At 60.6% G+C, this 23,742-nt stretch overlaps 1 protein-coding gene across 4 annotated transcripts in view; it reads left to right on the top strand.

Annotated features, from left to right (window-relative positions):
- Positions 1-22,055, top strand: part of FGR (FGR proto-oncogene, Src family tyrosine kinase) — a 45,538-nt gene extending 23,483 nt beyond the window's left edge. For 3 of the 4 annotated variants that reach the window (XM_084609626.1, XM_084609625.1, XM_084609624.1), the window contains exons 2-13: positions 6,717-6,777; positions 9,845-10,112; positions 11,674-11,776; positions 12,237-12,335; positions 13,527-13,630; positions 13,931-14,080; positions 15,301-15,465; positions 17,313-17,492; positions 17,685-17,761; positions 18,042-18,195; positions 18,518-18,649; positions 19,208-22,055. In XM_084609626.1, coding sequence (XP_084465752.1) covers positions 9,857-10,112; positions 11,674-11,776; positions 12,237-12,335; positions 13,527-13,630; positions 13,931-14,080; positions 15,301-15,465; positions 17,313-17,492; positions 17,685-17,761; positions 18,042-18,195; positions 18,518-18,649; positions 19,208-19,416 — 1,629 coding nt within the window. In that variant the 5' untranslated portion in view covers positions 6,717-6,777; positions 9,845-9,856 and the 3' untranslated portion in view covers positions 19,417-22,055. Of the gene's footprint in view, positions 1-6,716; positions 6,778-9,844; positions 10,113-11,673; positions 11,777-12,236; positions 12,336-13,526; positions 13,631-13,930; positions 14,081-15,300; positions 15,466-16,507; positions 16,664-17,312; positions 17,493-17,684; positions 17,762-18,041; positions 18,196-18,517; positions 18,650-19,207 lie in introns of all 4 variants that reach the window. The other variant, XM_084609627.1, reaches the window with a different exon arrangement.
- Positions 22,056-23,742: the final 1,687 nt, after the last annotated feature.

Raw genomic sequence — 23,742 nt, 5'->3', positions numbered from 1 at the left:
CTGATTCACACCAGATTTCTTCCATGATCTTGGACAAGTCACTCAGTCTCGGTGCCATCGGTACGACTCCTCCCTTACAGTGGTGTTCTGAGGATAGATACACCCAGGATTGTGAGGCGCCCAGAGCAGCATGGCAGAGCCTGGCCTAGGTACCTCTCCTCTGTTCCCAGCTTTTAGAGTTCATGGCCTGGAGTCGGGGGGCTGAGCTGTGCCCCTCACCACCTCTCTTGAAGGCAAGGCCTTTCCGCTTGTTCGGGGCTTCTCCCTCCCGGCTGGCACTACTGCCAGATTCCAGTATTGTCCCACCTCTGTGCCACGGTGAGGAGGCTGGGAGCAGCTTGGACTGTGTGGATGAGTAACCCAGCGAACAAGCATCCCACATGGGCTTTGATGGCTGGCACCCCTGCTCCCCCCCCGGTGTTTTCCTTGCCTCCTGCTCTGAAGTGTCCCTGCCTGTAGGATCTCGTTCCCCAGCTGGCCCTGCATGGCCCTCTCTTTGTCTGGCATGGGAGGGGGGCAAGGGCATAGCTAGGGGAGGAAGAAGACAGCAATGACTGTGGGGACATAACTGGGAAATTCTTCCTGGGTCACAGAAATATGCTGCAGTGGGGGAAGGGGGGTCCAAAACAGGGGCTGGTTCCTCGGAGGCCGTGTCCAGGGCCTGCATCTCCTTCCTCGCCCCTTTGCCAAGAGTGTGCCCTCTGCTCACACCTGGCTGGTCCTCCCTGCCCCAGAGACTGTGCCCTGGGCCTGCCCCACTGTCTCCAAAACGCATGCCTAAGACTTACCGCAGCCTGCCCCCTGCCATCCCCTCCTGCTCCCTGGGCCGCTTTGCCCCCCCATACATGTCCAATCTCCTTCCCTTCCCCAGAGCTCGTGCCCTGGGCCTGCTCTCCCTTGGCAGTCCCTCCCCATGGCCAGACCTCCCGCACCGACCCTTCCCTTCCTCTCATGGGGCCACTTGTGCTCCCTGATCATAGACTATCAGGGTTGGAAGGGACCTCAGGAGGTCATCTAGTCCAACCCCCTGCTCAAAGCAGGACCAATCCCAACTAAATCATCTGATGCTTGTGCTTCTCTTTCCTCTCCCTCCCGCCCCACAGTTCTGGCCTGGTCCCCCTCTCTCCCCACTGTAGGGCCAGAGGCAGATTACCGAGCGGGGTGGGCTCCCTGCCTCCTAGTTGTGCTGGGATGCGTCTGGGCCAATAGGTAAGCTGAGGGCAGTGCCAGGGAAGAGCAGGTGGGTTCAGAAAGCCCCTCGCCGTTATCTGCCTCCCTTTCCGCAGGAGGTGGTTGAGCTGCGGTCTTCGGAAGCTAGATGGTCCATCAGAGGGTCGTCAGGAACCAGCCCGAGATCTGCTGAGCTTTGGGAGCTCGCTGGCGGGGCTCAGCCGTGAGTCCCCAGGGTGAGGGTGGTTGGCACGGTGCTGCTGGGGAGCTGCTCCCTTTGGCACCCCCAGGGCTCCCCTGGCAGGATGCCTTCTCCCAGGCAGGAAGAAAGGGCTCCAAGCCGCTCGCCTGGAGGCCTGACTCTACACGCACCTCCCCCCCCACGCCCCCAACGCTGCCTTTGAGAGCAGAGGACCCGGGCCTCAGGGCTGTGGTAACCTCTGGCTGATCCCCCATCACCCGTGAGAGGACAGCTCTGAGCCTGCCCTGTGCCCCCCACCAGCAGGGTGGGATCCGCAGGCTGGCTGGTAACCCGGGCAGCCTGGATTTGTAGTGGGGTGCCGGGGCAAGGCCAGAATCTATGGGCGGGGGGCAGGAGCACGTCATGGCACCCGTCAACCCAAAGCTCAGAGCCTGGAGAGGCCCCGCCAACCGAGCCCAAGGGCTGGTCTGCGCTGCAGAGTGGGGCTGACGCTAGGCAGCTTACGCTGACCTAACTCTGCAGGTGTCTACACTTACATTTCGCTCCCGCGGACATAACTGCCCCTCTCCGCTGCCTTAACTCCACCTCCACGAGCAGCAGAGCCAGCGTTGATGCCGTTAGGGTGATGCAGTGTCAGCGGAGGCTGAGCGGGTATTTCTCTTGCCGGCCGGCCGTAGGAATGAACCGTGCGGAGCCAGCGTGTTGGCATGAGCTGGGGAGGGGTCAGGGTTTAGGCCTTGTGTTCAGGGGCAGTGGAGAAGCTTGAATAAGAGTCTGGGCCGTGTCAGCTGCTCCTGCTTCCCCTCAGCTGCCGGCTTCAGTAAGCAGTGTGGGGGCCAAGGGGACCATGGGCCCCATCACTTTTGCCCTCCCACTTTTTTCCTGCCTTAGGGCAAGCACAGGGGCGGGAGTGGAGAGGAGTGAGCGGTGGGTGGGGCCTCAGGGGCAGGGGGAGGGGCCTCGGGAAGAAGCTGGACGAGGGCGGGGCCTCGGGCAGAACAGGGGTGGGGCTTTGGTCCGGGCGCCAGTGGGCCCCCCACACTTCTAGGGAGCTTCTGGCGCTCCTGTTTCCCAGGGGTGGCACTTGTGAGTGGACCACGTTAAGGGCTGGGAGAGCAGTAATTTGAGGAAGGACTGGGGAGGGTTCCTGGCAGAGTGGGGAAGCAGCTCGCAGAGAGGCTTTCTGGTGGCAGGGGGGTAGCTGGCGTGGGAGGGCGTGCCTGGGAATCGCGGTGGGATCATCCTGGAATAGGTTGCTGGCGTAGGTTGAGGTTGGGCAGAGCGCAAGGGGCTGGAACTGGGACCCAGCTGCAGCGGGTGGGGTGGCAGGAAGAGATTGCTTCGCTCATCATTGAAATGCAGCCAGCTCTAGGGTGGAGCATGGCAGTTGTTTAACCACATGCAGCAATGCTGCGCAACAACTCAGGCCCGGAAACGAAAGTGAGGGTCAGACCTAGCAGCATGGAGCAGCTTGGCTGGAGTTCTGCCAGGGCAGCCCCTGCCTTGTGAAAGGGGCCATGGGATCATTACACACCATGGGCAGCGAGTCGGTGTGGAGACTCTCATTTTGTGTTGCTGACTTCCCTGGGGCACAGTCTGGGTCGCTCTCAGTTCCTTCCTGTAAGGCTGATTGGTGGTGACTTTTTTGTAGAGATCGGGAACACGCAAAGCGCGTGGGGAGGGGCTGGGGAATGGAGAAGTGCACTCACCATGTAAGTGGGGGGAGAGCCACCCCCATAGTCACTGCCCCATCCTATGTCACTTCCCCGGCCTTGGTGTGGTGACACTAGGGATCCATCCGGCCCCGAGAGTGGATCCTCACCAGACGGCTGATGCGTGGTCCCAGGTGAGGAGCTGGGGAGATGGATGGTTAATGCCAAAGAGTCCAAGATCTCAGCCTGGGGATGCCTCTGCCGTTCTTAGTTGGCTGCTGCTCCCTGTGAGGGATTCAGAGACGCCGATTTCAGTGAAGAGGGCGGCTGGGTGGCTCTGGGGCTTGGAATAGGGTGTGGGGGACCCTCAGCCCTGGCATCGCCCAGCTGGGCTAGTTGGATCATGAAAGCTGAGGATGTTACATAGCGCGGTTCTTCCTGACGCTCCTCCTTGTGGGCAGCTCCAGTGCTGGGCCGAGGGTTGTTTGGGTCGCCGATCTTGGGTGAGAACTGGCCAAGGCTGGAGCACGTTGGCAGAGCGGCCAGGGGAGAAGTTTGACCTGCTTGTGTGGCTGGTGACTACTCCGCTGGCCATCGTCCTGGGGAGTGAACTCAGGACCTGTGGTGTTAAAGGACGATGCCCGTTTCAAGGGTATTTAACATTTGTAGTCCCCAAGTGCCTAGCGGCCCCAAGCAAATCCCGGCCCCATTGTGCTAGGTGCTAGACAGACAGGGCAAGAAAGGCTCTCCACGGACAAGACGCACGGGGGCAGGAGAAACAGAGGAAGTGATGTGCCAAGGGCAGAGCCAGGAAGAGAACCAGGTCTCCTGAGCCCCATGCCCTGGCCGCACAACCCCGCTGCCCGGCGTACACAAAGCCTGGTACCCTGTGTTTAACACCCCAGAATCTTTGAAACATCGTCCTTGTGCCTTGGCTCCCATGCAGTACGATCAGCATCACCCCACGGCCAACATGCCATCGCCAGGGCCCCCTTCATGCCTTAGGAACACGGGCTGCCTCACTGCATCAAAACCAGCCCTGTGCGGCTGGGCTTGGGTGGGGCCCTTGAACTGAGTGCTTGGAACATGTCAGATTCCAGTTGTTACTATAATGACTGTAGACGAATACTGCCTCTGATTAAGGTGTAGCTCTCGAGGCCGGGGGGGAGGAGGATTACTCTGTTTTGCACCCTCTGAGTTTGCAGTGTGTGTGTGTGTTGGGGCTTTTGTGGAATGGGCCACTGGGTGTGGATCCTGTGTATTTCAGCCCCTAAAGGGACCCTGCTCCCACAGACTGCACCTGGGGAAACTCCATCTCTCTCTGCTTCTCTCTTGCGGCTCTTTCAATCCACCCAGCCCGCAGCACTGCAGTTCCTAAGGTGTCCCTGTGCCATCTGCTGGATGCTGCAGACACACAGGCCTCCTGCTAAAGAATCTGGTTGGCTGGCAGCCTGGGCAAGGCCAGCTTGTAAAGGGTTAAAGAGCCCTGGGGGGGCAGGGGGGCTCGGCTGGTCCCGACCCAAAGAAAGGCTTTCCATCCGCTGCCTCCTGAAGCTGCCGTGAAAGGCATGGAGTGTCCTTGAGCTGGGGCATGTCTGGGGCCATTGTCTCTCGCTCCTATTGTGCTCAGCCACCCTCCATGGAAAGTCATTTCACAGCCCAGTCGTCAGGAGATGAGGATGCGGGGAGACGGCCCTGTGGCTGGAATTCAGTCAAGACACCGAGGCAGATGGCAGCTAACATGCTGGCTCGGGAGGACTGTTCTGTCCCAGCTGCTGAGTCTGGGGGGGGACGGGACGCTAGCCATGTCCCTGCTCCTGGGGTGGGGGGCAATAGAATGAGGGCACTGGACTTGGGTCACAAGGTCTCCTGTAAGGTATCATATACCAAGTGGTTACACACTGGTCCTGAAAGCACTGCGTGGTGTGTGTATGGATGTATGAAGAGTTATAAATATGATCTGGAAAATTGTCTTTGTGTTTGACAAGCAATGCATAACCCAGCCTGCCCTAGACAGAGGAATGCGTATTTGTTTGTCCTGACAGCCTGGTCGTCAGGCAGAGATCATGCGGGTACATTTACATGCAAGGTAAAGCAAGTCCTCAGGAGAGCAAGTGGGCAAAAAGGGACCACATAACAATCTCCGGGGGGAATGGAGGCTGGATCCCCAGGAAATCTTCCTGCCTTTTGAAGGAGGGTCACTGGCCTTAGGTAAGATAAGGTGAGAGGAAAAGCCATCCATTTCTTGAGTGATCAAAGAAACCAGCCTTTGGATGTTGTAAGGGTGGGTCCTGGCTAGAAGAACCAGTCACACTGGAGAAGCTGCTGTAAGTAAGGAAACTATCTGGAACAAGAACTTGAGCTGATTAAGTTTTAGTCTTTAGAAGAGTATTGTTACTTTTGGTTGCTTGTAGCCCTTTCTGTCTTTGTTCCTTATACTTGGTATCACTTGATCCTGTGTCCTGCTGTTAAATAACTTGTTTTACTTTTACTATTCAGTGCCATGATGGAAAGGAAGGGCATGTTAAGCCCAGCTAACAGGCCACAGTGTATTGTCTCTTTAAAGGAGCAACAAACATCATAACTTCTGGGAGTGTACAGGAGCGGGGGAGGGTGTCTCTAGGGAACATGGGAGTTGGGACTCCCCATTTGTTACCAGCAAGGCCAGATTTGGATTGGCTGGGTCCTGGCAAGTTTGCTGGCAGGGCAGACAAGCCGGCATGGCGGTGGGTTGTCACACAGCTTAGCAATAGCAAAACTCTCCTTTGTGACAGTAATTCACAGTTCTGGGAACCCCAGCAAAGGGGTGCCGTGGTGTGTGTGTGTGTCCCTGTGTGTGTGTGTGTGCATTTCTGTTGGCCTTTCCCCACTTCCTGCGAAGGTTTTTACCCCATTTTCCCCTTGGATATGCTTTATTCCACTTTGTACCCTATTAAACATAAACTACCCCAGTGCCACCAAGAGACACCCCGGCTCCATACCACCCCCAAACACCACTCTAAGGTGAGCATTTCAATAGGGCTGAGGCTCCCAACTCTCACAGCCTAGGGGAGTTGGATGCATCACAGCCATTAGGTACTTTTGAAAATTCCACCCTCGGCCTCTAGCCAGCGCCTAGCCCATGACAGCAGGACCAGCCTTTGATAGGGTGTCCCGGGGAGGCGTTCCTGCCCAGGAATGGCTTGCGAGAGGGATTGGGTGTCCGTCAGCGCACTAAGCAGGGCTCACTCAGCTCTCTGCAGCACCACTCAGCTGAGGAGCAGCATGTGCTTTATGGATGTGGCAAGGGAGGGTTTGTAACCCCATTTCAGGGGAACAGTGGTTTACTCCCAGTCTGATACAAGGTTGGGAAAAGAACCCAGGAGTCCTGACCATTGGGCTCATCCACAAGACCATGCTCCCCTCCCAGAGGTGGGACTAGAACCCAGGGGAGGCCTGAGTCCCCACCTTCTTGCAGCCATGTAAACCGAGCGGCAGGAGCGGGGGAGCGTAGTGGCTGGGGCGGGGGCGTTACCGTCCGAGTGCTAGGAATGGACGACCCATGGCTGGGCTGGTGAAGGGTGCGGAGTTAGGCCCTGCTCTGAGGTGGCCTGCTGGGATGGCCGGTCATCAGCTGGATCATGCAGGTGGCTGTGGGCAGAGTTGTCCTAAGGAATCTCACCATCTCTCTCCATCTCTCTTGTGTCCTCCAGGTGTTGGTTCTCCTCGGGCAGGTAACATGGAGCAGCTGAACTGACCTGAGGAGCCATCCCAGTGAGTGTCAATGTGTGTTAGGGGAGGTGGGGGGGGGGCAGTCACATTGGTGAGTCAAAGGAAAGATGTTTTGTGCCCTGGGAGTTGTTTTCCCCTTTTGCAGAGCTGGGCTGGCAGCCTGGGCTTCCCTACCCGACTAAGGGGCAGAGCAAATGCAGAGCCGCTGCGAGAGGGAGAGCACAGTGTGTTGCTCCCTGCGACGTTCTGCATCTGCATGGACCCACCAAAGTCCAGACAGGCTCCAAAGGTACAGCCCCCCCGCGCCCCTACAGCCTAGCGCACCGGACAGCCCCACAGCCTCCTCCGGCCCCTGCAGGAGGTATTTATCATCCCTCTCTCTGGCTGGGGAGTTAGCTGGAGCCTGCTGCAGAGCGTCCCAGCAAGCGGGTCAATGGCTGAGAGGGTGGGAGCTGGCCAGCGAGGGCTGCTGCCGGGGCCCTGAGTCTGTGCGGTGGGCAGGATTTCACAGTTGGTCTCTTCTTTCTCGCTGGCTTTTCAACGGGCTTGGTATTTCCTCCTCCTCCTCCTCCTCTCCCCGCCCCCACGCTCTGCCGTCCGTCTCACCCAGGGCTGCCGGGGGCAGTTGTCTGGGATGGCTCTGTCGCTCTGCATTAAGAGACGCCAGCCTGCGTCCACCACTCAGGGCATCAGCCTCTGCTACCTGGCTCTGCCTCCAGAGCTCTCTGAGCGTGTTCGGCGCAGTTGTGCTCTCGGAGAAGAGACTGATTGGGGGGGGGGTGTCAGTCATGCTCCCTCTTTTTCCCCCCCTCCCCTCGAAAGAAGGGAAAATAACAATCCAGCCCAGAGCCAGAGGGAGCCCACCCTCCAGCCAGCAGCGCCCCCCCCCCCCCAGCAAAAGGGATCCCTCCTGCCAGGTCCCGGTCAGCCATGCCATCAAGGCCCTAGGACTGGCCACCCCATCTCGGTCACATGGGCAGGAGCACTGCGCCTTTCTCCACCGGGTCCCACTACGTCTTTCTCCGGGAGACCTCAGCCGGTGGCTGGGCTGGGGAGGGAACAGGCCATGCCGGGTACAGTGGGTGCCAGGACGCCTGCTGCATGCTATCGGGTACAGCCAGCACGAGAGTCTGCTTCCCCTTCAGCACCACCACAGCCGGAGACCTCAGCTGGACACAGGAGAAGGGCCGGGTCCTGTTTCCGTTGAAGCTGAATGGCAAGGCCCTTCCTGAGTTCCGCGGGGCAGGGTGTCCCCAGGCAGGCAGTGTCTCTGGAGCTGACCCTGGGTCATGCCCCTGCCCGAGGCATGCATTGCTACCCGCGTGGCACAGGGTGTCGACTAGCCCAAGGAGCTCTCTGCCCAGCTCCTGCCTCTGAAGCTGCTTTCCGGCTGATCCAGCCAGCGGAGGACCCCACTGCAGAGTCCAGACCCCCCTCCGGGGGTGGAACAGGGCCCATCTGTGCTAGGAGCCCGGCCTGCGTTCGCCACGCTGGGGAGACTTTCCAGAAACGTCCCCGATGTAGACGAGGCCTTGGTGCTGATCTCAGCCCAGCCCGTGTGGTTAAAACCGAGCAGGCCCTTGGCAGCCACCCAGCACCAGAGGAGCCCCTGTCTTGACAGAGGCTGGGAGCCGCAGCCTGACCCCAGCTGCGCAGGGCTCTTCCTGTTTCCGGGGCTGGAGGGATGGGCTCTCAGCTGAGCCTGCAGACGCTGTAGAAACCAAGTCAGTATCTGTGTCGTTCAAGCAACGCGCCTCGCTTCTGGCCTGCATCCCCTTGACGCCCTTCTCTGCCAGTCCCAGGCTCCCCATGCCCGACTCTGCCCATGGGTCTCAGTCCTGGCCTGGCACGGTTCTCCTAACGCACCCACCACCTCACCTTCCCCAGGCACGAGTTCGCCCCACGTCTGACTGCTGCTCCAGCTGTGTCCACGCTCCTCGCTCCTGCCCTATGTGGGAGGGAGCTGAGCCCCTCTAACACCTCCGGCGGGGGACCTGGGCCGGATCCGCAGCTGGTGCAAACTGCCATCCGTGCTGATTTGCACCAGCCCTTCTCTGCCTTTCGCCTTCTCTTCATAGGAGAAATGCTGCAGCTGGCTTCTGCTGTAGTCCGCGCAGAAGAGAGAGTGAATAGCAGGGGCCGGGACCCTGGGAGCTGCTCGCCTCGAGCAGCAGGGATCTCACCAGCCTTACTGGGAAATCCACCAGGATCCCCCACCTTGCTTTGCCATGGCTCCATCAGGGCTGGCCGGGGGGTGGGGGGAGTGAATTTCTACCCACTCTGCCATGCCCGTCACTAGAGTACCTGGGCGCCAGCCTCTGCCCCAGCTGACCCCCAGCCCATTAGCTCCAGCTTCATAGATTAAAGGCACCCAGTCTGGCCCAGCTCAGCCCAGCTCCCTGCCCCTGCTGGCTGGACTCCTGTGCCCTCCCTAACCCCCTGGCAGCTGGGCACAGCTCTGTCCCCCTCCTCCTCCAGCTTGACCCACCGACCTTATTGCCAGGCAACCGGCATGTGGCAGATGGCAAGAGAAGGAAGTGGAGTTTGACAGCTGGGGAGGAAGGCGAAGTTAGTGAGCTCCCCATATCCCGCCCCCCCGCCCATGGAGCCGTGTGGTCACACATGTGCCGTCACACTCAGCCAGACACTCGCACTCCCAGGTGGGAGAGGCATCAAGTTGCCCGCACGGGCAGCCATGTGCAAGGAAGAGGCAGGTGAGGCCCGACTGCATGGACCGTCGCTCTCGTGCAGTGCGGCAGGAAGGTGGGGCTCTCTGGCTGGGTGCATCTGCTGGGGCGGGAAGGGTGCATTGGAAGGACCACAGTCCTGCTGTGGTGGGAGTGGGCTGCTGTGGGGATGGACCCACCGGGCTGCGGCCAGCGCTGGGGGAGGGAGCAGTCAAGCTCCCGAGCTGGGAGGATCATTGTTCCGCTCCGTGCAATGGGTCCGTTCCGGTCCAGCAGCGCGCAGGAGTCACTGATGGGCAGCGGTGCACAGCCCGTGGCGCAGGCTAGCAGAGTTCCTGGAGGAAGGGCAGGGTCTTTTTGTCCCAGCGTGACCTGAGCAGCCGCCCCGTGTTTGACCCCCACGTTCTCTCCACCCTCTGCAGGCTTTGCCCAGAATGGGCTGTGTGTATTGCAAGGAGAAGGGGTCGAATAAAGGCCAGACGGAGAACATTGATGGGACGACCAGCTCAGCATCGAAATCCTGCTACGGCCCCGACCCGACCCAGCAGAATCTCAGCAGCAGCTTCACCCGCATCCCTGACTATAACAACTTCCACAGCACGCCTGTCAGCACCGCTGGCGCCCCTGCCTTCATGGGCCCCGGCCTCTACCCCGGCAACACCTTGCACGTGTGTGGAGGGGGAATCACAGGTGAGTCTCCTTGGTGCCCCTGCAGTGGGGCAGGGCCTTGGGGCTGTGCTGCTGGGGGAATACTTCCCCAGCAATTAACCCACTGGGATGTGAGTCCTGCTCCACCCAGCAGGGGGCAGTGTGAATCCTGGCACTACTGCACTAGGGTTTGGGTTGTGCTGGGCACTAAGGGTCGGGTGCTGTGGCCCTTTGCCCGAGTATTCGACATTGGTGAGGCCTCATCTGGAGTACTGTATCCAGTTTTGGGCCCCACACTACAAGAAGGATGTGGATAAATTGGAGAGAGTCCAGCGAAGGGCAACAAAAATGATTAGGGGTCTAGAACACATGACTTATGAGGAGAGGCTGAGGGAGCTGGGATTGTTTAGCCTGCAGAAGAGAAGAATGAGGGGGGATTTGATAGCTGCTTTCAACTACCTGAAAGGGGGTTCCAAAGAGGATGGCTCTAGACTGTTCTCAATGGTAGCAGATGACAGAACGAGGAGTAATGGTCTCAAGTTGCAGTGGGGGAGGTTTAGATTGGATATTAGGAAAAACTTTTTCACTAAGAGGGTGGTGAAACACTGGAATGCGTTACCTAGGGAGGTGGTAGAATCTCCTTCCTTAGAGGTTTTTAAGGTCAGGCTTGACCAATTCCCAGTTAAATCATCCCAGCCAGGGCTTTGTCTTGCTTCGAGCAGGGGGTTGGACTAGATGACCTTCAGGGGTCCCTTCCAACCCTGATATTCTATGATTCTATGATTCTACTCTCGGTTCCTTTGTACAGCGAAACCTGTTTCCCATCCCCATTCTGCTGAGGCCCAGCGATGGATTGTAAACCACCCTCTGCTGTCCCACAGTGCACCCCTGGGCTTTCAAAATCTCCCACAATCCACGGCTGCTGGGAGCTAATCTGAGATCTGTGGGATAGGTGCCCAGAGGGCATTGCAGTAGGACAGTCTAGGACGGCACTCGTGTGGGCATGGGGCAGGGTTGCCAGGGTTCCAGGCACCAATCAGGGTGGCTGTGTGGAGGTGGATGAGCTTTTGGGCTGAGGGCCGTTCTGTCCTAGGAATAGTTCAGGTCTCTGTGCGGGCTGGTGGGTCGCAGTCCAGTGCCAGGGGGTAACGACTAATCTGCCCTTCCGGTATTGCTCAATGGGAGCCAGGTCCTGGGGTAGGCCTGGTATGGAAGAGGCTGAGAGCCCCTCCTCATGTGAGAACTCTTCCCAACCGTGTCCAGACTCCTTCTCCCCTGTGGCACAAATGCCCAGCAGCACTGGTGAAAGGCCAATGCCCCTCAAAAGCTCTAGTGGACAAAGCACTGGGCTGGGAGTCAGGAGACCTGGGTTCTATTCCCTGGCCTGCTGGGTGACCTGGCCCAGTCACTTCCCTGCACTGTGCCTCAGTTTCCCCTCTCACTCTGCATCTATCAGACTGTGAGCTCTTCAGGGCAGGGACAGTCTGTGCAGTGCCTGGCACGACGTGACCGCAAGCATTGACTAATACACAGAGTGATGGTGGCAGCTCGCAGCAGCCTGCCCCTGGCAGATTCCTCACTGCCTTGTCCCCGTGTCTCGCAGGCGGGGGGGTGACCCTATTCATTGCCTTGTACGATTATGAAGCCCGGACAGAGGATGACCTGACGTTCCTGAAGGGGGAGAAATTCCACATTATCAACAATACGTGAGTGTCCCATTCAGGGCTGGGCCCCTCCCCTCCAGGAACGCTGACTCCACTCCCCGAAGTGCAAACGCACCCGGGTCTGCTGCTGGCTGGAACTCCCTGCCCCATGCGGCCCTGCTCCGAGAGCAGCTTGGCTGGGGGATTTCACAGCCCGTTGGCGTTTGAACCACAAGCCCATCCAACCAGCTAGGCCGAGTTAAACCCACTGGTGACTGGGTGGGGGGGCAGAGGTGACAAAGCCCAGCCTGAGCCTTGCTCCCAGGTCTAAGCTGGCTGGCCCTGGTGGGGCAGGCTGGGAGCAGCTGAGGAGTGGCTCCACCTCTGGTATTCATGCTGGATGCCCCATGATATGGGAGTGGGACAGAGGGGCTCAGCGGGGTCTCCAAGATGGGCTATGTGCCTGCGGGAGTGGGGAGGGGACTTTCTCACAGATTCTCACTCCGTCTCTTTGATTCCCCAGCGAGGGCGACTGGTGGGAGGCGAGGTCCCTGAACACAGGGGCCACGGGCTACGTTCCCAGCAACTACGTGGCCCCAGTGGACTCCATCCAGGCAGAAGAGTGAGTACTGGGCTGACTGGGGAACGGAGCCCACTTGACTGCCAGAACCGGGTGTTCTGGCTGGGGACAGAGGAGGGAGCCAGTGACAAAGGGACGTCCAGGAGACACTCCATCCCCCACAGCACCCTTGGGGCAATACAGACCCCAGCCAATCCCCCCCCCGCGCACACACACACACGATCTGTACCAAGGCACCCCGGCTCTAGGAGTTGCCTCTCCGTATCAAACCAGCTGGGTCACACAGTGGTAACTTGCTTCCAGCAGTGTCTGATGCTTCAGGAGGTGGAATCTCCCATGATGCACCTCACCTGCAAGTGGGAGGGGTGTTTCCTTCCTGACCCCTGTAACATCAGCCCTGAAGCATGAGAGTGGATTACCCCTAGCTTAGCCTGGGTAAATATTCCTGTAGCACCTTCTGCTCCCAGATCCCCAAGCGCATTGCACCCATTAGTAAATTCACCCCTGCAGCCCTGCTGGAAGGTAGGTAAGGTTTATTATTCCCAGTTTGCAGAAGGGGAAAATTGGGACAGAGAGAGGCTAAAAGGCTGACGCTTCCATCCTGTGATCGGCCACCTGAACTCATATTTAATGGCAGGGACCAACGTTGAACAATGTGGCCTCAGCAACTTGCCCAAGGTCACTCCGAGGGGCAGAGCCAAGAACAGAACCCAGGAGTCCTGACTCCCAGATTTTTGTTCTAAGTCTCAAACATACTTCCCCACCCAGTACCTCCTGTGCATGTGTGTACATCATCTACCCAGCTACCATATTCTGATGTGCATTTCAATAGCACCTAGAGGCCCCAGCCGAGATTAAGGCTCCACTGTGCAGGGCGCTGTACGTACACGAAGTAAGAGAGCACCCTGCCCCAGAGAAGCTGCAGTCTAACTAGAGAGACGGAGGCTGGGAGAACAGACGTTGCGTTCTCCCCATTTTACAGATGGGAGACTGAGGCTCTGGGAGAGTCCGTGACCTTCCCAAGGCTCTCAGGAAGCCAGGAGCCAACCCAGCTCTCTGAGTCTCAGGGCTGGGCCATAACCATCCTTCCCCTGGCCCTCTGTCTTCGTTAGAGAGTCCCAAATCCATCCCTCCCCTTTCTGGGTCCCCGCAGCAGGCGGGGCATATGCGAGCCGTGGCTGCCAGGTGCCCCGACATGTTACTAACCCTCCCTCTCCTTGCCCTCTGCGCCAGGTGGTACTTTGGGAAGATGGGGCGAAAGGACGCCGAGAGACAGCTGCTGTGTCACGGCAACCCCCGAGGGACCTTCCTCATCCGCGAGAGCGAGACCAGCAAAGGTAGCAGCCATGCCTCTCAGCATCCCGGGTGTGTGTGGGGGGTACTCTGGGAGGGGCAGCGGGGGCCTAGATGTTTCCCCACATCTGCCTCCCCGCCGGCAGCCAGACAGCTCCAATAACGGGCGTGACAGCAGGTGGGGATGCGCTTCCAGCCCACGTGCCTGGGGAATAGCGCCCCTCTGAACCCCCATATAACCACACAGTGCCCCCTGCTGGTGTCCACTAGCTGCTCCCACCACCCCCTCCAGGCACCCTGCCTGTGTCTGTCTCCAGCCCGACCACTTTGCTGTCCCTCCCCAGGTGCCTACTCCCTGTCCATCCGGGACTGGGACGAGACGAAGGGCGACCACGTGAAGCACTATAAGATCCGGAAGCTGGATAACGGGGGTTATTACATCACCACGCGGTCCCAGTTCGAGACCATCCAGGAGCTGGTCCAGCATTACATAGGTAAGGGGGGACAAGCCAGGGCCGGGCAGGGATGGCACCAGAGGGAGCGTGGCATTGAGAGCATTACTCAGCCATAGTCCTGGCTCCATTCAGTCTTGGTGCCCCCCAGGCCCTAGGGGGGTTGAGGGCGGAAGTCGTGACGCTGGCCTGTCCAGACCGAATTCGGAAAGTGGGGAGAGCTGGAGGGTGCCTGCTGCGTGTCTTGGAGATGCCGTTGGCCTTTCTGCACCCTGCCCAGCAGCTGCAATGAAATGCACTGGCCTGGCCTTCACAAGATTCCTTCTCCCCAGCCCTTGAGAGAAGCCCCCAAATCTGAGCCCAGGGAAATTCCAGCCAGTGGCAGCTGGAGAAGCAGGGGCTTTGCCCCAGAGCAGGGGCTCCGGGAGATCTCTCCTTCCTGCGCGGGATGAGCCCTTGGGGAACCTGTGCCCAGGTTGACGGGCCTCTGCTAATTCCTTGTGCTGCAAATTAAATTTGCCCTGGCTGGCACACCGCAGCCCCTCTCCTCCCACCGTGCCTCCCTCCTCGTCTAGCAGCGCCCCCCCACCTTCTCCCCCCAGCATCCCATGCTGGCCAAAGCCCCAACACAGGGGAGGGAGGTTCCTTTGGTTGCTGCTTTTCCCCCCCTAACCCCACCCCAGCACCGATCACAGACGCCAGCCTGTGGGAGCAATGCACGGACCGAGGGGGTAAGACCAGTGAGGTAGATGTCGCCGTTCGGTGCTGACCAACATGCCAGGTCCAGGACGGCTGGGAAACCCACTGCTCGGGGCTGGGCCACCCAGGGAGTCAGGCCGGGCTCAGAGTGGGGCAGGGCCAACTGGCGGGTAGAACGGGCCCATCCAGGGCAGCGCTCCGGAGGGCTCCTCCCCAGGACTCCCACCCAAGGAGCCGTGCGATCAAGGGCAGGGTCGGGAGCCTCCCGATTGCAAAGCCCAGGCTTGACTCCTCCGGGGATCGCCTACAATGAGTCCCTTGCTCCTGCCCTCCGCTTTGGCTAGCATTGCCACCTTCCGCTGCTTCTCCTGCAGCATGGTGACGCTGCCCCGTGAGCAGGGCCTCGGCGTGACCCCCGTGTGGGCTTGGTTGTGCTGCCCCCGAGGGCAGCGCAATGTGGTTTCTCTCTCCCTGCCCTCAAGGGCCTCGTCTCTCTGTCTGTGCTCTCATCTCTCTCTCTCTTTTTCTTCTCGCTCCCTCCTCCCCTCGGCTCTGTCCGCAAGAGCGAGCTGCGGGCCTGTGCTGCCGTCTGGCCGTGCCGTGCCACAAGGGGATGCCCAAGCTGGCAGACCTGTCTGTCAAAACCAAAGACGTGTGGGAGATCCCGCGAGAGTCGCTGCAGCTGATCAAGAAGCTGGGCAATGGGCAGTTTGGGGAAGTGTGGATGGGTAGGACTCTCCAGGCGAGCGGGGGGGCTGAGCCGGGAGAGGAGGGGAGAACCCCAGGCCCTGCGCCCTGCCGGGGCGAGGGGAGGCACACCAAAGACTGGATCCATCCAGGGCATCCCAGGGACACAGCAGGAAGAGACAGGGCTTGCTATTGGCATGAGCCATCTGCAGGGTCTCCTGGTTCACAATCTCAGCAGGACTGACTGAGCCATGGGGCTTGAAGTCCCTTCTCACCCCTGGGCTGGGCTGGCCAGGCCGGGGGATTCGGGGGCACCATTTACTTGCTGTGGATGTGTGCGGGGGCTTCCCTCCCCAGACTCTTTCCAGCACAGACATCTTGCTCGCGCACATGGGAAGTTGCTCAAGTCAAAATGCTGCTGAAAGCCATCAGGCCTGTTCCAGCTAAACAGCAGGGGAGTTGCCCTTGGATCCAGCCTAGTGCCTCCCCTCCCCTGGGGGTGGGGAGCTCCTGATCGCCTGCTCTGGGATGCTCTGTCGGAGTCTAACCACTCTCTGCTGGCTCTAGGGCCCGGGACAGCAAATCTGTAGAGGGAGGGAACAAATCAATTAATCCCGCCTCAGCCTGGCCTCCAAGCCAGCCGCATGGCACTGCCATTTGCTCCTGGCTCTGCCCCACTAAGCAGCCAGACCTGGCAGCCAGTAAATCCTCTCTGTGCACCTGTCTGGAGGGCGGGCCGTCTGTCGGATCTGGGCAGCCATAAGTGACCCGTCCTCTTGTTGGGGAGGTCGGGGCTGCAGGGCGGATCCATGCCGGACCCATGTACCCAAGGGGAGACCCTGCCCTAGGAGGACAAACAAACCTCTGCTATGACCCTACATGTTGCATCCTGGGACCACAGGTGAAGAGCTCCAGCTGGTGGACAAGTCAGCCTTCGCCACAGTGCCAAGGCAGGCGATCAATCTGAGCCTGGCTCCCCTCCTCCGCCTCTCAGCCCTTGTGCATGTGCATGCCGAATTCATCCCATTCTCCACTCCCCCCTTCCTCTCTCCCGCCTCCTCCCCGTCATCCCATCCCCTGCAGAGTTCAATGACGGTCTGTGCCATCTACTAACCCGGGTATGCCCCAATATGAAGCCCCAGACTATGAGCCTGTCTAAAGACGCCTGGGAAATAACGCGGGAGTCCGTAAGCTTGGACAAGAAGCTTGGCATGGGATGTTTCGGAGACGTGTGGATGGGTAAGGCGGGCACGTTGCAGCAGGAGGATGGGGACGGGGCCAGAGCCTGGATATTGCAGGGCTGGGAGAGGCCTGGGGGGTGGGGGAGGGTGGTTCCATCTGGTCCCCACCAGACCCTCAGGTTCTGATTATCCATGTAGGGGTAGGAGTGAGGGTCTCTGCCCATCAGATGTGGGGAGGGGGCCTCAGGGAAGCCTCTCTGAAGTTTTCCAGCCCATATGGGGATGCGGGAAGGGAATTTGACCCATTCCATGTGGGGCTTCTACACTGAGCCATCCTGGGGGGAGGCTCTGGGGAGGGGGGACTTTCGGACCCCTGTCCCTGAAATGGGGTGAGATATGGGCACCCACTGCCTGTCCCGTGAGGGGGGAGGGGAGTGAGACACAAGCATTCCTGCCAATCCCACGGAGGGGGGCTGATCTGGGGATCTCATCAGGGAAGGGGTGAGAGTGACTCAGGGTCTGCTACCTGCCCTGGGAGTGACGAGGGCTTCTTTGCTGGGCTCTTCATCCTGGAGGCATTCCCCCACCGCCACCGCCCGCCCTGGAGCTGGCAGTGACTGACCCGCCCCCACACCCTCCCTGCATTGCCACCGCCGGTCGGGGCGAGCGCACCATGACGCTGTCCCCTGCCTTCCCGCTGGCTCCAGGCACGTGGAACGGCACCACCAAGGTGGCGGTGAAGACGCTGAAGCCGGGCACCATGTCCCCGGAGGCCTTCCTGGAGGAGGCCCAGATCATGAAGCGGCTCCGGCACGACAAGCTGGTGCAGCTCTACGCCGTGGTGTCAGAGGAGCCCATCTACATCGTCACCGAGTTCATGAGCCAGGGTGAGAGCCGGGCGCAGCCCGGGGGGTGGGGGGAGGCGTTGGCCAGTTGCCTTCCTCGCCCCAGCTGTATCTGCACCAGGGCAAGGGACTTGATGGAGAACACGGCGACTTCTAGCCGGGGGTGGAGCAGGGCTGGGGGAGGGGGGAACAGCTGGAGGCTCATGTCCTGATGCTCCCTCTCCTCTCCCCCAGGGAGCTTGCTGGATTTCCTGAAGGATGGAGATGGCCGGTTCCTGAAGCTGCCCCAGCTGGTGGACATGTCGGCCCAGGTACCAGGAGATGGGCCCTGGTGGGGGTAGGAAGCGGAAATCACCAGCCCCTCCCAGGGCTGGAGATCCAACATTTGGCCGGGTCTCGTCTGCAGGGGGGCTCCTTGCGACTTGCCCAGCCCACCCCCGTCCTGGGTGGGGAGGGGCTGGGACTAACCCCAAGGAGATGAGGGAGGGTCTGCATCCCATCCCCCAGCCAGGCTGGGGGTGGGGGGCGAGGCAGGGGATGGGGGCTTACACAGGGTGACCGCGTTCTCACCACACGCTCCCCTCCCTGCAGATCGCGGCCGGCATGGCCTACATCGAGCGGATGAATTACATCCACCGGGACTTGCGCGCTGCCAACATCCTGGTGGCTGACAACCTGGTGTGTAAGATCGCGGACTTCGGCCTGGCCCGCCTCATCGAGGATAATGAGTACACAGCACGCCAAGGTGGGCCTGGCTGCAGAGGCGCGCAGGGGGTGCCAAGGTGGGTGGGAGTGGGCAGGGCTCTTGGCCTGTGCCCAGGGGTGGGAGTGGCAATAGACCCTTTGTGGCTGGGCTCCCCTCTGCCCCATGGGGCAGAGTGACCTCCCGCAGCACCCACGTGCTAACGCTGGGGGAGGCGAAGAGGCCACGGATCCCCCGCTGGCATCGGGCCTGAGGAGCCCTGCGCCCTAGCTGGCGGCGGGCATGCTGCCCCAGGGGAGCCTGCCCCCTGTGGTGGTCTCTGCCCCTCCCCCCGTCCCCTCTCATCTACCCCACCTCCCTGCAGGTGCCAAGTTCCCCATCAAGTGGACGGCCCCGGAGGCTGCTCTCTATGGGAAATTCACCATCAAGTCAGACGTGTGGTCCTTTGGCATCCTTCTGACAGAGCTCGTCACCAAGGGCCGCGTGCCCTACCCAGGTACGGCTGTCTGGCGCCAAGAGGCAGCTGCTGGCTCTGCCCCCTCCTGCTGGGGTTGTGTTCAGGGCTGAGCCCAGGGGAGGGAGCAGGGTCTAGTGGTTAGAGCAGTGGTCTAGGAGTTGGGTCTATTCCCGGCTCCGGGAGGGAAGTGGTGTTTAACAGGTAGAGCACTGGGGTCTATGCCTGGCTCTGCCGCTGGCCCGTGGGGTGACCCTTGGCAACTCACAGCCCCACTCTGCCTCAGTTTCCCCATCTGTAAAATGGGGATAATGCTGCTGACTCCGTTGGGAAGTGCCCAGAGAGCTACTGATGAGAAGCGCTAGAGAGGAACCAGGCAGCATTATCAGCGGTTAGAGCAGTGGGGCCTGCCGGTCAGGACTCCTGGGTTCTCTTCCCATCACTGACACTAATGGTGTGACCACTTCCCCCCGGCCTCCGTAGGGTGGGGCCATAGCACGTCCCCCCCCTCCCTAGGAAATACCCATCATTAATGCCCACAAAGAGCCTCTAGCAGCAGCCCCTCCCTCCCCCGACTCAGCCGCTGTCCTTGTTGCGCAGGCATGAATAACCGGGAGGTGCTGGAGCAGGCAGAGCGGGGGTACCGCATGCAGTGCCCGGGCAGCTGCCCCCCATCCCTGCACGAGCTGATGGTGCAGTGCTGGAAGAAGGAGCCCGAGGAGCGCCCCACTTTCGAATACCTCCAGTCCTTCCTGGAAGACTATTTCACTGCCACAGAGCCTCAGTACCAGCCGGGGGACAACCAGTGAGCCCCCCTCTCTGAGCCAGCCAGACGTGCCCAGGGGCCCTCCCCTGCGGCGGCTGCACCAGGCCAGGACTTGCCCTGCTAGCCGGCCGCACCCAGGTGGCACCGGGCCAGACCTTCCCTCTTCGTACAATCTGGGCCAGACCCTTTTTTTACGGTCCCCTTTTGGGGGTTTTGTTACTTTCCTGCCATCCGGCACTCCCCTCACTCTGCCCTTGGGGGGGAGGGGGTGCTTTGCACAAATGCCTCCTATTCTAATGAGGATCCCACCCCCCAGCCCAGGGCCGTTCTCGGGGAGGAGGAGAGCTGAGTGAGGCTGCCCTGTTGGTCCTGCATGGAGAAATCCCCCCGCACCCTTCTTTCCAGCTGCCTTCAACACCTAGCTCTTAACCGGAGAGAGGTATTTTGTTTTCCCTGGGGAGCAATGAGGCCGTGCTGCCCGCAGGGGCCAGAGGCCGTCCCGGCCTGCAGACAGTGGGGCACCCTGAGCTTGGAGGGGCGCTCAATGTGGGTGCCCTGGGCTTCAGAGATGGCATTGGCCAGGCCCGCTACACCTCGGTGGCCTTGGATGGGGCTGGGCCAGGGCCATCGCCCACCCGTCCGTGTGTCCCCCCGTCCCCCCCCCACACACACTGGATTGCAGCAGCTTTGGAGCGTGTACATCAGGCCGTTCTCTCCTGGGGCTGACGGCTGCCCCCCGTCTCCGGCCCCTCTGTTCTGGAGCGTCAGGCACGTGTGTCCCACCCCCTCGGCTGCTGGCGCCCCCCCCCCGGAGTTAGCGCCACCGTCTGCAACACAAGTGCCTGGGGTGGAGGAGGGGGTCTTTGCCTCCCATGGCCTGGGCACCCCACCGCCCCCCCATGCCGAGTCAAAGACGTTGCAGAAGCTATCCACCCGCCATGCAAGGCCTGGACAGAGGCTGGGAGAGAGGACGTGTGGAACGTAACCAGTTTCTCCACGCCCCCGCCCCCATCACAGCCTAGCCAGGTGCCTCCACCCCCCGGGCGGAGGGGAAAAAGAGGGCTCAGGGTGGTGGGGGCCTTTCCATCTCTAGGAGTCCACGTCTCACGCGGGGGCAAGGGGAGGCTGTTGCCCAGCCTGTGCCAGCCCCTCGCTGCCCATCCTAACGTGCTGTGGAACCTGCAGGGGCGGCAGCCCGCTGCCAGCTGCTCCCCTAGCCATGGAGGGATGGGGGGGTCTGGTCCTCAAGGCTCCTTCAGTGGCATTACAAAGCCTGGGGGGTCAGGAAGTGTCTCCCAGGTGGAAGCAGTGCCCCCCCACCCAGTTTGTCTATTTCTCTCCTGTGGCAGGGCATAGCATGCCCCCAGCCATGGGAGTACCTGAGGCCAGGGTCGCAGTCCAGGCTCGCGGGGTGGCTGGATGTAGGGCCAACAGGGTGCGACCTGCCCAGGGGGCCTGCACTGAGGTCCCGCGGGGCAGCTGGCTAGCGCAGGTGAAGGACGGGGTGGAGGCTGCTGCTTTCTTCGCTGAGAAGCTTGGCCCTTTGCATGTGCCCCCACCCCCTGGCAGTGCCCAGGTGACAGATGGAAGCCAAGCCCCCTGGGTTTTCTCTCCTAGCACAGAGCGGGGGGTGGGGGAAGCTAGATGCTCCCATCTCCATTCCCCACGCATGGCCCCCAGTTGCTGCCCTGAGGCACGCGGTGTGGTGCTGCCCTGGTGATTGCACCAGCAGGGGGCGCTCCCCTGCCGCCCGCGTGCCCCCAGGGACTTGCACACTTTTGTATGTGACTTTCCACCAAGCTGTTTGTTTATTTATAAGACTTTAACAAATCCTTCTGCCCTCCTCCCGGGGGGGGGTGCGGGGGTGGTCCCAGTTCATTGGCACTCAGGGAGCCGGCTGGGAGACTGGTTTTCCTCTCCCTCCACATTTGTAATTCTTGCTTTTGTCTCTTTTCCTTAGCCAGAGCCAAATTGTTCAAGCCATAAACTGCTGCTCAGGGGAGGGGAGCAGGCAGTGCCAAATGCTTCTTAAACGGGGGTGAACAACCCCAAGGCTGGGCTGCGGGTGGGGTTCCAGATTTAGCCCAGTGTGGGGCAGGTGTGTGTCCCCCATGGGAACAGGGCCTGGGATTCCCACCGGAAGGCAATCCAGGGTAGGGCGGTCGTCTTCCCCCAGCGAGCCCAGCCCCTGCATCTCATGCCCGGGGGTAGCAAGGCTCCCCTCTGGCCCAGCAAAATGTGAACACGATTGGCGCGGGGGCAAGGGCCACCCACTCGGCCTGAGTCACAAGGAGGCCAAGCTCCGGCAGCTCCCCCTCGAGCCAGGGCTGCCTCCAGGGTGTGGAGCCCCTCTGAGCCAGGCGCCGTGGTACCGGAGCCCTCTTTATTCCAGGGTGTAATTTATAACCATTAACTTTCATTCTCCTTTGACGACATCCAGCTGTGGGATCTGACAGCCAGCCAAGGGGGGCTTGCTCCCTGCTGCTGCGGGCTCTGGGCCTTGCCCGCGGCCCTGTGTCCATCTCCCGGTCCAGCTCTCCGTCCGGCCAGCTACAGCACAAACGTTCGAGGCCGCGCCTGCCTGGGGGGGTCCCGCTGAGGCTCCCTGCCCATGCTGGGGGGTGTGTGTGTGTTTTTTTTTAATTGATCCTGTAAATAAAGAGAAATAAACCTTTCTAACAAGCAGGGCGTGGCGTGGTTCCCTGGGGTACCTGTGGGCGTAAGGCGCTGCTGAGGTTTGGAGGGGGGAGCTCCAAGCCTGCAGGGGTTAAAGGACCAGGCTGTCAGCTCTAAGGGCTCAGGGTTAAGTCAGAGATTAAAATACGTTGCCTTGCAGGAGGGGGATGCTGGCCTCTGGGCTGGAAGAGCGAGGAGGGCCAGGGGGTCCTGGTTGAGGGGCAGCGGCTGAGCTGGGGAGACAGAAGAGCCAAGCGGGTGCAGACCCAGCTGGAATCGCTGAGCCTGGGGGTCTGGCCGTGCGGGTCTGAACTCCCACTCTGCTGCAGCCCCTCCGCGGGCTCCCTGTCCCCTTGCCCAAGGCCCGTTCCCCTCGGCATAGGGAGCAGCTTGCAGGAGGCTGTGTGCCCAGAACGGCACAATTCGCTGCACCGGTGAGAGGCAGCTGGGAGTGAGGTCATCCCAGCACCCGGCCTTTCCCCCTCCTAGCTGCGGCTTCCCCCCCTCCGCCCCAATCTCCTCCACTGTGCTCTGGCACTGGCTGTGGTTGCCGCCTGGCAGCCGGTGCCTCAGAGGAGCAGGCCTTAAAGCTTCTCTCGCCTCCCCCAACTGCCAGGGTGTTAAAATCCTCTCTTAAAAACCATCTGCAGAGAGGCCATTTGGTGCAGAGCCGCTTCCCAGGGAGCCGTGGCTAACACCAGTCTGTGGCTGGAGAGACAGCTGGGCTTTGCTGCTGGGGACGGGGGGGGGGTGGTTCTCAGGCTGGAATACAAATGGCTAGAGCCCCAGGTGACAGTGGCGGGGGCTGGCGAAGGGAAAAGCCAGCCCTGTGCAAACAGCTGGGCCACAGGGCTTCTAGCAGGCCCAAATATGGCAGAGCATGTTCAGTGCAGTCACTAACATGCACACGCAGCGACGCCCCCCCATGCACTGTCAGGCAGGCCGGCGGGGCCCGTTAGCCGCTCTACCAGGGCTCCCAGCCAGAACCCTCTGCCTGCCCAGCTGCCCCTCCGAGCCGAGGGCTTTCCGTTCGCCGCAGGGGGAGATTTGGGGGAACTCGGTCTTGCACCAGCGGCGTTGCCGGCCCTTGCTGCAGGCTTCCTCGGGCCCCAGCTCCTTCCGTCAGGGGAAGAGGCGAGACACTCAGCTGCTTGCTTTATTTTATTTTATTTTATTTTTTTTTTTACATACGTTTCTAGCCCTCCAGCCTTTGGCAAAAATCTTTAACTCTCGCCCCTGGAAGGGCTCAAACACCAGCGAGGAAACAAAAAGACCCCCATTTACTGTTAGCTCATGGCGCGATGGTTAAACCTAGGCCCTGCTTGGCTGCGCTGGGCCATCGACCTCCCCAGCGTGAACACCGACTTATGCCCGCTGGGCCAATGGAGGCCAAGACCCAGCGGCCTTCCTTCTGGCTGCAGTCAAGCCCGCAGCAGAGAGCGGCATCGGTGCAACGCACGCTCGTGTGTGTTTGTGCCCATGCAGGGAGAGCTATGGAAGGCTGCAGCCCCCCACCTGTTTGGCAGGAGGCTCCCTCTAGTGGCCCTACTCCCATTTGCACCATAAAAGCTGGTTTTTTAGCTGCCTCCTGCCACAGAACAGCTGTTCAGTATCTTCACTATTGAAATAAGGGAGGAAGTTCTAATCCTTGTAATTCCACAGCCATCTTGTCTGGGGAGCTGTGCAGGCCGAG

This window comes from Lepidochelys olivacea, assembly GCF_965140295.1.
Source record: "Lepidochelys olivacea isolate rLepOli2 genome assembly, chromosome: 19".
Taxonomy (NCBI): domain Eukaryota; kingdom Metazoa; phylum Chordata; order Testudines; family Cheloniidae; genus Lepidochelys; species Lepidochelys olivacea.
The sequence above is the reverse complement of the archived record's forward strand: the minus strand, read 5'-3'. Positions and strand labels throughout refer to the sequence as shown.